This window comes from Coregonus clupeaformis, chromosome 23 (assembly GCF_020615455.1).
Source record: "Coregonus clupeaformis isolate EN_2021a chromosome 23, ASM2061545v1, whole genome shotgun sequence".
In the NCBI taxonomy this organism is placed as follows: Eukaryota; Metazoa; Chordata; class Actinopteri; order Salmoniformes; family Salmonidae; genus Coregonus; species Coregonus clupeaformis.
Window position 1 is genome coordinate 39,274,503 of NC_059214.1, and position 10,682 is coordinate 39,285,184.

At 43.9% G+C, this 10,682-nt stretch overlaps 1 protein-coding gene across 1 annotated transcript in view; it reads left to right on the forward strand.

Annotated features, from left to right (window-relative positions):
• Positions 1–4,820, forward strand: part of LOC121536978 (ubiquitin-conjugating enzyme E2 E3) — a 36,496-nt gene extending 31,676 nt beyond the window's left edge. The window contains exons 5-6 of the mRNA XM_041844675.2: positions 2,038–2,185; positions 3,970–4,820. Coding sequence (XP_041700609.1) covers positions 2,038–2,185; positions 3,970–4,067 — 246 coding nt within the window. The 3' untranslated portion in view covers positions 4,068–4,820. The remainder of the gene's footprint in view (positions 1–2,037; positions 2,186–3,969) is intronic.
• Positions 4,821–10,682: the final 5,862 nt, after the last annotated feature.

Here is a 10,682-nt window from a genome sequence, read left to right on the forward strand (position 1 = left end):
CGTTTTCGCTTGTCAAACATAAACAAACATGGCTGCCATCATAAAGAATTTAGCATCTGTTAGCTTAGCTGCCACGCATCACTTTTCTAAACAATATCACATTTCTCCCGTGTGCTCACCAGAGATGTGGTACATTCTAAACAAGTCTAGCTGTTAGGTCGCTAACTTAGGTTTTGTTTTTTTGTCAGTGCAACCTGTTATTTAGACTGGTTTATGGAATGAGTTTGGCTGTGGATGTGTTCCGTGTGATGTTTGGATGATGAAGTTTGCATCTGTTGCTACTGTTCCAATCACATATTTGCGATGGAACGCTGCAGGGATCACGTACACGTCAAAGGGTTAATACAGACTTCTAACAGAAGGCTACACTGCCTATTATGTTTCTGATAAAACTATACAGGAGCTGGATATAATCTGGATCATAATTGCTTTCTGGGAGTGGAGGGGAGCTAGCTACTATGGTTATTTCCACCCCATTTCACATAAAAACAAACAGACAAAAACATTTAGGAGAAATGAGCCACGGAACTAAATGTTTTACCACTCTACACTGGACTGTGTCATGATATGTTTGCTTGGTCCAGCAGTTACATTATTAAGCACAAATCCCCAGTGATGGGATTAGCCTTTACAGTGGTTATGGTAATAAAAGACGGAGTCTGGCTCGTCTGGTTTCAAATAACATGTCATATAGATGGCACAAACAGTTTGACTGGAGAGAGACAGAGAAGACTTGTTCACAGGCATGCAGTTGTCCCCATCCATGCTACTGATTACCCAGGGTGGTATGGCTGTGTCTGACTCCCTCCTTTCTATATCTCTATATGTCTATATCTTTCTCTCTCTGTCTCTCTCTCTCTCTCTCTCTCTCTCTCTCTCTCTCTCTCTCTCTCTCTCTCTCTCTCTCCTTTCTTTCTTTCTTTCTTTCTTTCTTTCTTTCTTTCTTTCTTTCTTTCTTTCTTTCTTTCTTTCTTTCTTTCTTTCTTTCTTTCTTTCTTTCTTTCTCTCTCTCTCTCTCTCTCTCTCTCTCTCTCTCTCTCTCTCTCTCTCTCTCTCTCTCTCTCTCTCTCTCTCTCTCTCTCTCTCTCTCTCTCTCTCTCTCTCTCTCTCTCTCTCTCTCTCTCCCTCTTCTCTTTCTCTCCCTCTAATGTCAAAGGCATAAACAGCCAGTGGTATCATTAAGATCCTCCTCCGTGCCTGGTCTAATTGGTTTTCCCTACATTAAGGACTTGGTCCCAAATGGCACCCTACTCCCTATATAATGCACTACTATTGACAAGTAGTGCACTATATAGGGAATAGGGTTCTATTTTATTTGGGACGCAGACAAGGTCTGCTCAGAGGGAAAAGGCCTCAATGGGATGTTAAGAGACCAAGCTTAAGCGTATGTCACCGACCATGGCCCTACTTGAGATTGCATGGAAAGGTCAATAGATGTTCACACACCATTTGCTCCTGGCCTGGGGTCTCCCTGTCTCTCATCTATGGTGACCTAATTATGTTTTTCTGTTTTATAAGGGCAAATGTTGGGACATGGTGAAAGGTGAAGGATGTGTGGTTTAGCTTTGTGAAGTTTAGGTGACTATAGTATCTGCAGACTGGGAGGTGTGGATTGGGAATGTTCTAGCTCCTTTGACGCAATGCTTCTTGTCGACTGTACACAGTTAAAGGTTTTGCTGGTGAATTACAGTAACCATTGCATGCTTTATCGTTGACCCCATTGTTAACACTGTAGTTTATTTTATCTGCCTGGTTGGCTGATAAGGCCTGAATGTGTTTCATGATTTCCTCCTCTTCCACAGGTCACTTTCCATTCGAGGATTTACCACAGTAAAAAAACAATCAGGACGTAGTGATCTGTCTGTCTGGGTTGTTTCCTAGCCAGGATCTACTTCCTGTGGTCTCTTAGGTTACGTCCCACACCAGGATCTACGACTATAACATCAACAGTCAGGGGGTGATCTGTCTGTCTGTGATCTGGATCTACTTTGTGTTGTTTCCTAGGCGATGTTAGATCTACTTTGTGTTTTTTCCTAGGTGACGTTCCGCACCAGGATCTACCACTGTAACATCAACAGCCAGGGGGTGATCTGCCTGGATATCCTGAAAGACAACTGGAGCCCCGCCCTCACCATCTCCAAGGTGCTGCTGTCCATCTGCTCCCTGCTCACAGACTGTAACCCTGGTGAGTGACACAGCGGTCAACCAATCAGACATACAGTAGATATACTGTACACATGTTAGACTGTAACCCTGGGGAATGACACGGGTCCTCTAAGGTCTCCCTCTTACCAATGACTGTACACCAATGACTAAAACCTCTTATTCATGAGTGTCTCATCTCTGTCCTCTCTACAGTTATGTTATCCCTAAGATCCCTAAGATCTGGAAAATGGCACAAGTCCTCCCCCTACACAAAGACGGAGATGACTTGGATAACTACCGTCCAATTTCCAAGCTATCTTGCCTTGCCAAAGTTTTAGAGTCCCTGGCCAACGTTCAGCTCAGAACTTTTTAAACTTCTCGTTCTATTCTTAATGAACACCAATCTGGTTTTAGACCTGGACATAGCAATGTTTCAGCAACTACACTTGTCTTAGATGATGTGCTATATTGTTTAGACCATAAAAATCATTGTGCTGCCTTATTTATTGACCTGTCGAAGGCATTTGATACAGTTGACCATTTCTTACTTGTTCAAAGGTTGTCTGAAATAGGCCTAGATCAGGCATCTTGCAAATGGCTCAAGAACTATCAAACGGACAGGACCCAATGTGTGCTTACTGACGGTATCAAATCTAGTTTCCTCATTATTACGAAAAGTGTGCCGCAGGGGTCGATTTTGGGCCATGTTCTCTTCACTATTTATATAAATAATATTGGTCTATCTGTTAAAACCTGTAACATCGATATCTCTACGCAGATGATACAGTTGTTTACTCCTGTGCCCTCTCAGTACAGCAGGCCATTCATGACCTTCAGCATGGTTTTGAATCAGTTCAAAAATCGCTTACTGATCTTAAACTAGTGCTAAATGCTAATAAAACTAAGTCTATGTTTTTTTCTAGGCCTCGTAATATTAACCCTGAGGGCCTGCATATTTGCACATTGAAGGGAGCCCAAATTGAGCAAGTTCCCCATTATAAGTACTTGGGTATTTGGATTGATGATAAGCTCTCTTTTAAAACACACATTGACAAAAAAGTTGAGAATTAAGCTGGGTTTCTTTTGTAGAAATAAATCCTGCCTCACTTTGGAAAGTAGAAGTAAGATTGTTCAAGCAACGCTTCTCCCAGTACTTGATTATGATGATATAATCTACTTGCATGTGGCAGCCTCTGCTTTAAAACCTTTAGATTCAGTCTATCACTTAGCACTGCTTTTTATCACTGGGGACAATTTTCATACACATCACTGCATTTTGTATAGTTCTGTTGGCTGGGAGTTTCTGACTACCAGAAGGGTCCAGCATTGGCTACTTTTTGTATATAAAGCGGTTCTTCAGAGACTCCCCCACTACCTCAGCTCACGTATTAACTGGAGATCCAGCAATTTTCAGACCCACTCTCTGGACTGGCTGGTTCTGGAGGTCCCACAGGTCTCCACTGACCTGGGGGAAAATGTTTTTAGTTTTAATGCCCCCAGCTCATGGAATAGCCTTCAGGCCACATTGAAATTAGACTCGTGGGTCTCCATTGAAGAGTTTAGATCGTGTTTAAGGGTGGTGATATGTGAGAGTTGTGTTTGTTTTGATTAATCTTGTTGTATTTTTTGTATTGATATTATTTATTGTATGTTCATATTCACAGGGCTCCCTTGCAAATGAGATCATGGTCTCAATGGGGACCCACCCTGTATAAATAAAAGTTCAATAAAATAAAATGTTAGACTGAGGTAGCTCTCTTACTAATGCGTTGCTCGTCTCTTTTCTCTTTTCTCTGTCTTCTCCCTCTCCTCTCCTCTCTTCAGCGGACCCTCTGGTTGGTAGCATTGCCACTCAGTACCTGACCAACAGAGCCGAGCATGACAGGATAGCCCGACAGTGGACCAAGAGATACGCCACATAGAGGTCACGACCCCTGACCCTGTCCTGTCTGACCCCCCCATTCCCCCAGCCCCTCTGCCTGCAGTGTGAAGGTCCCAGAGGCGACGTCACATTGTGCAACAAATCTTTATAGCCTTTACAATATGGACTTCTGTGTATCTGTCTGATTACTGATTCTACTCCTCCACATTTTACCCTGCTGTGAGGACTGGGTCTAAAGAGAGACAGAGAGATAGGCAGACCCCAACAGGCATTGTCTCACGTCAGATAGCGCAGCTACGTCTTCGTCTGCACTGATAGTTCATGGCAACACAGAGCGTTAGAATGACGCCATCTTTCGGAAGACAATGCCAAATAACAGGTAAATGTATATTGGAGTAGAATTTTGTAGCTGTAGATTTTAGCTATGTTTAAATGCCTCTACTTGCAAGTCTTGCTTCTTTGGGATATAAAAAAAATAAAATGTATTTTGTGATGTAATAAAGGAAACTATTCCTCAACCAAATATTATGGTGCATTTTAGCCTTCTCCATTATCTGTATGAAGTTAAAGAAGAAAAAACAACTAGCTGATGTAGATTATTAGAGATGATGATGTCATTTATATGAAAGCCAGACACCCACTTCCACTTATGTAGTTACATTATACTGTTGTGACTGTTTTACCTTTGTCAATTTGTAATGAAAACGAGATTTCATTTAAACCTTTTTGTAGCTCAGCAAAAGATGAGCCACCACTGTAACATCCCCAAAATACAATAAACTTGTCCCAAGGGTTGAGTTGTACAGTGTAAACTATTGGATGATTGACATTAGCAGCTGGCATTCAATAACCTGGGGTGCATCCAGAATGGCACCATATTCCCTATATAGTGCACTTATTTTGACCAAAGCCCTATGTGCCTTGGCAAAAAAAGAAGTGAACTACAGAAGGGAAAAGGGTTCCATTTGGGATGTAGACAAAAGCTCAATTTGTTCAGGCTCAGTATGCATAATGAGAGGAATGGGAGGACCTGTCCCCCGGGAAACGAACAGGACAGTGTCATTATGTTGCATAGAGATAGTCACTCAGAAATACTGATATGCAAACTGCCGTACCTTTATCTCTTGCGATGTATAATGTCATACTGATTCTACACATTTTACCCTACGAGTACTGATGTCTGTAGGAAAAGACAGTGCTCAAATCGACCTAGACTTAAAGTGCAGCTAAAATGTCAGATTCACATCGGCGGGGATCAGACGCAGCTCTCTCTCTCTTGAAGTTAAATCCTATGAGGAGACAAAAAAAAAAATGTAGGGCTGGAAAGAGAGAAACTGATAAATGCTATTGAAGTAGAAGTTAGTAGCTATAGTAGATTTAGTATTTAAGCTGTAGATATACTGTTATCTGTATGTTAGCTAGCAGTCTCTTCACTCTATACACAAAGACACAGGTTTTCTGGTTTATTGATGTGGGTTTTTTCTGTATTCTCTCTCGATCTCAGACTTGTTTGATGTGTGGTTTAAGAGTTGGTCTTTGAAGAGTAGCTGCTGTCAGTGTTCAGGCTAATTTTGCTCTTTTCACGGTCTAACCTCAACAGTGCAGTGAGAGATCGATGTCCTCTGGCCTGGATTATAATGTGTCAAATTGATATTCTGGAGATTGATGGAAGAATACCTGGTAGGGGTGCTGTAGGACTAAGGCCAAGTTAACCCTAGATGCTGGTCTGGGGTCAGTTTTGTGTTTTTCTGCAATGGTTGAGGTTAGGATGTGGGGAGGGCAAGCTGGGCGGTGCTTTTCCTCTCTCAAAGTTAGACCGCCCCCTTATGGTTGTTTCTTTGAACTACACACATATCTGGAAGAGACCAATACTGTATTATAGTGCTGTATCATATAATGGTCTTGTCCTATATTGAGTATCCTCTATGATCATAGATCGATGGTATCTTTCTGGTTTAATGAAGAGGTGTTGATATGATGCTCTGAGAAACTAACTGATTACTTGCTGTGTGATTGTCTACTATATCAAATATGACACAAAATGTTTTGATATGTTTTGATATGGTTTGTATGACGGAGTCTGTATGATTTATCTGCAGATTATGTCTGACTTTCTATGGGAAAATATGCTTATCAGATTAATGGCTAGTTGAAAATGTTAACTAGTTATCACATTGTGTATCACAATTAATTACGCTGTGTATTTCAGGAATTATGACTGGAATAACCACACAAGGGAGACAGTAACAGAAATGTGAATCCTGAGAAGAGAGTAATTAATTATATTTGCAAAGATTTAAAGGATGGAGATCGTAAGGTATACACTGAGTGGACAAAACATTAGGAACACCTGCTCTTTCCATGACATAGACTGACCAGGTGAATCCAGGTGACAGCTATGATCCCTTATTGATGTCACTTGTTAAATCCACTTCAATCACTGTAGATAAAGGGGAGGAGACAGGTTATAGAAGGATTTTTAAGCCTTGAGACAATTGAGACATGGATTGTGTCATTCAGAGGGTGAATGGACAAGACAAAATAATTAAGTGCCTTTGAATGGGGTATGGTAGTAGGTGCCAGGCGCACCGGTTTGAGTGTGTTAAGAACTGCAACGCTGCTGGGCTTTTCATGTTCCACAGTTTCCTGTGTGTATCAAGAATGGTCCACCACTCAAAGGACATCCAGCCAACTTGACACAACTGTGGGAAGCATTGGAGTCAACATGGGCCAGCATCCCTGTGGAACGCTTTCGACACCTTGTAGAGTCCATGCCCCGACGAATTGAGGCTATTCTGAGGGCAAAAGTGGGTGCAACTCAATAGCAGGAAGGTGTTCCTAATGTTTTGTACACTCAGTGTATATTAGACACACACACAGACTGAAGGAATCTATATGGCTGGTCGGCAGCAGAGGGCAGGGCATGCCGTAAGGCTTGGCAGTGAGGTACCCCTGAGTTTGAAGTCCCACTTGGCCCAAGACTAATGACATCAGTCCTACTCTCTCAGAGGAATTCAATGGAGAGTGAGGCCTTTCCCGTCTCTGTCTGTGTGTGTGTGCGTATGCCTCTGTCTGGTTTGTGTGAGTGTGTGGTATGCCTCACTCGTGTGTGTGTATTAATCTCTTTGTGTGTGTGTGTGCGCACGTGTGTGCATGCCTACAAGCGCATGTGTATGTCTGTATTCAGTGGAGAGTGAGTGAGGCCTTTGCCGCAGAATGTACCCTTTCAGACCTCATAGGCAGACCAGTGATTAATGTAGACTTGGGAAATACTGGATGGTCTGTCAGCGTGATAAATGACAGTTGGACAAACTGTTCCAATCTAGTGCTGAAGTCCAGCCAGTTGTATTACTGACTGTATCCGTAAGGGATCATGATGATATCTGAATTTCACCTAGTTGTTTTTTGTGTAAGGTTTATGTTTTGTGCTGTATTTATTCAATTAATTGACACATTAGAACAATTTCAAATGATTATTTACATTAAATTCCTACCAGCCAGCTCTAGCCTGGACTATTATCGGCCAGTCTGCACAGCGCGCTATCGACCAAGAACATATCGGATTTTCTGCCGGTATCACTGAATCACTGGACCTTAACACCGGATCATCGCAACTAGCTAGCTGCAACCGAATGGATGTTGTTGGCTAATCACCACTGTCCGAAGCTAGCCCCAGTTAGCCTTGAGTTAGCCTCGAGCCAGGCCCATCTCCGGGCTATCTACCTCTCTGTCAACCGGACGGGACCTCCTAGTGTCGACACGGAGCCCCGCCGATCCATCATGACTGGTCTTCCGACGTAATCGTCTGATGTGGTTTCAACAGGCTTCCCGTTGCGACGACCACGAAGATCCATCTGCTAGCCCCGGCCCACTAGCACACGCAATCAACAGCCATGCTTCCTGCTCGCCTGTGCTGTAGCAGCCATTCGAACTGCTCCCGGTCTCACCTATTGCTGTTCACTGGACCTTATGATCACTCAGCTGCACAGCTGATGTCTGCTGGACTGTTCCTTTACACGGTACCCCCATCCTGTTCATCTGTCCTGTTTATCTGTTTAGCCTCAGCCCAAACTTTCGTCGCCATTACCAGTTGTTGTCTTAGCTCTCTCGAATAACACCTGTGATTGCTTTATGCCTCTCTCCCATGTCTATATGCCTTGCCTATTGCTGTTCCGGTTAGTTCTTATTATACAATTTCACTGTAGAGCCCCCAGTCCCGCTCAACCAGCCTCAGAGAGCTCCTTTGTCCCACCCCCCATACACGCGGAGACCGGCTCAATCGGTGCCTCCAGTGATGCTATCTCGTTCATTGTTACCCAACGCTTAGGTTTACCTCCACTGTACTCATATCCTTCCATATCCTTGTCTGTACATAATGCCCTGAATCTATTCTACAACGGCCGGAAATCTGCCCCTTTTATTCTCTGTACCCAACGCACTAGAAGACCAGTTCTTAAAGCCTTTAGCCGTATCCATATTCTACTCCTCCTCTGTTCCTCTGGTGATGTAGAGGTTAACCCAGGCCCTGTAGCCCCCAGTATCACTCCTACTCCCCAGGCGCCATAATTTGTTGACTTCGGTAACCGTAAAAGCCTTGGTTTTTTGCATGTTAACATCCGAAGCCTCCTCCCTAAGTTTGAGTTACTCACTGCGTTAGCACACTCCGCCAACCCTGATGTTCTAGCAGTGTCTGAATCCTGGCTTAGGAAGACCACCAAAAACTCTGAAATTTCCATCCCCAACTACAACATTTTCCGTCTATATAGAACTGCCAAAGGGGGCGGCGTTGCAATCTACTGCAGAGCTCAATCATACTATCCAGGTCTGTGCCCAAACAGTTTGAGCTTCTACTTCTAAAAATCCACCTCTCCAGAAATGTCTATCACTGTTGCCGCTTTCTACAGACCCCCCTCAGCCCCCAGCTGTGCCCTGGACACCATATGTGAATTGATTGCCCCCCATCTATCCTTAGAGTTCGTACTACTTGGTGACCTAAACTGGGATATGCTTAACACCCTGGCCGTCCTACAATCTAAAATAGATGCCCTCAATCTCACACAAATGATCAAGGAACCTACCAGGTACAACCCTAAATCCGTAAACATGGGCACCCTCATAGATATCATCCTGACTGATTTACCCTCTAAATACACCTCCGCTGTCTTCGACCAGGATCTCAGCGATCACTGCCTCATTGCCTGCGTCCGTAATGAGTCCGCGGTCAAACGACCACCCATCATCACTGTCAAACGCTCCCTAAAACACTTCAGCGAGCAGGCCTTTCTAATTGACCTGGCCCGGGTATCCTGGATGGATATTGACTTCATTCCGTCATTAGAGGATGCCTGGTTGTTCTTTAAAAGTGCTTTCTCTCCATCTTAAAAAAACATACCCCATTCAAAAAATTCAGAGCTAAGAACAGATATAGCCCCTGGTTCACCCCAGACTTGACTGCCCTTGACCAGCACAAAAACATCCTGTGGCGTACTGCATTAGCATCGAACAGCCCCCGCGATATACAACTTTTCAGGGAAGTCAGGAACCAATATACACAATCAGTTAGGCTAGCTTTTTCAAACAGAAATGTGCATCCTGTAGCACTAACTCCAAAAGGTTTGGGCCACTGTAAAGTCCATGGAGAATAAGAGCACCTCCTCCTAGCTTCCCACTGCACTGAGGCTAGGAAACACTGTCACCACCGATAAATCTACGATAATCGAGAATTTCAATAAGCAGTTTGCTACGGCTGGCCATGCTTTCCACTTGGCTACGGCTGGCCAAGGCTTTCGACTCTGTCAATCACCGCATTCTAATTGGCAGACTAAATAGCCTTGGTTTCTCAAATGACTGCCTCGCCTGGTTCACCAACTACTTCTCAGATAGAGTTCAATGTGTCAAATTGGAGGGCCTGTTATCTGGACCTCTGGCAGTCTCTATGGGGGTGCCACAGGGTTCAATTCTCGGGCCGACTCTATTCTCTGTGTATATCAATGATGTCGCTCTTGCTGCTGGTGACTCTCAGATCCACCTCTACGCAGACGACACCATTTTGTATACATCTGGCCCTTCATTGGACACTGTGTTAACAAACTTCCAAACGAGCTTCAATGCCATACAACACTCCTTCCGTAGCCTCCAACTGCTCTTAAACGCTAGTAAAACTAAATGCATGCTCTTCAATCGAACGCTGCTTGCACCCGCCTGCCCGACTAGAATCACTACTCTCGGCGGGTCTGACTTAGAATATGTGGACAACTACAAATACCTAGGTGTCTGGTTAGACCGTAAACTCTCCTTCCAGACTCACATTAAGCATCTCCAATTCAAAGTTAAATCTAGAATCGGCTTCCTATTTCGCAACAAAGCCTCCTTCACTCATGCTGCCAAACATGCCCTCGTAAAACTGACTATCCTACCGATCCTTGACTTCGGCGATGTCATTTACAAATTAGCCTCCAACACTCTACTCAGCAAATTGGATGTAGTCTATCACAGTGCCATCCGTTTTGTCACCAAAGCACCATATACTACCCACCATTGTGACCTGCACGCTCTCGTTCGCTGGCGCTCACTACATATTTGTCGCCAAACCCACTGGCTCCAGGTCATCTATAAATCACTGCTAGGAAAATCCCCGCCTTATCTTAGCTCATTG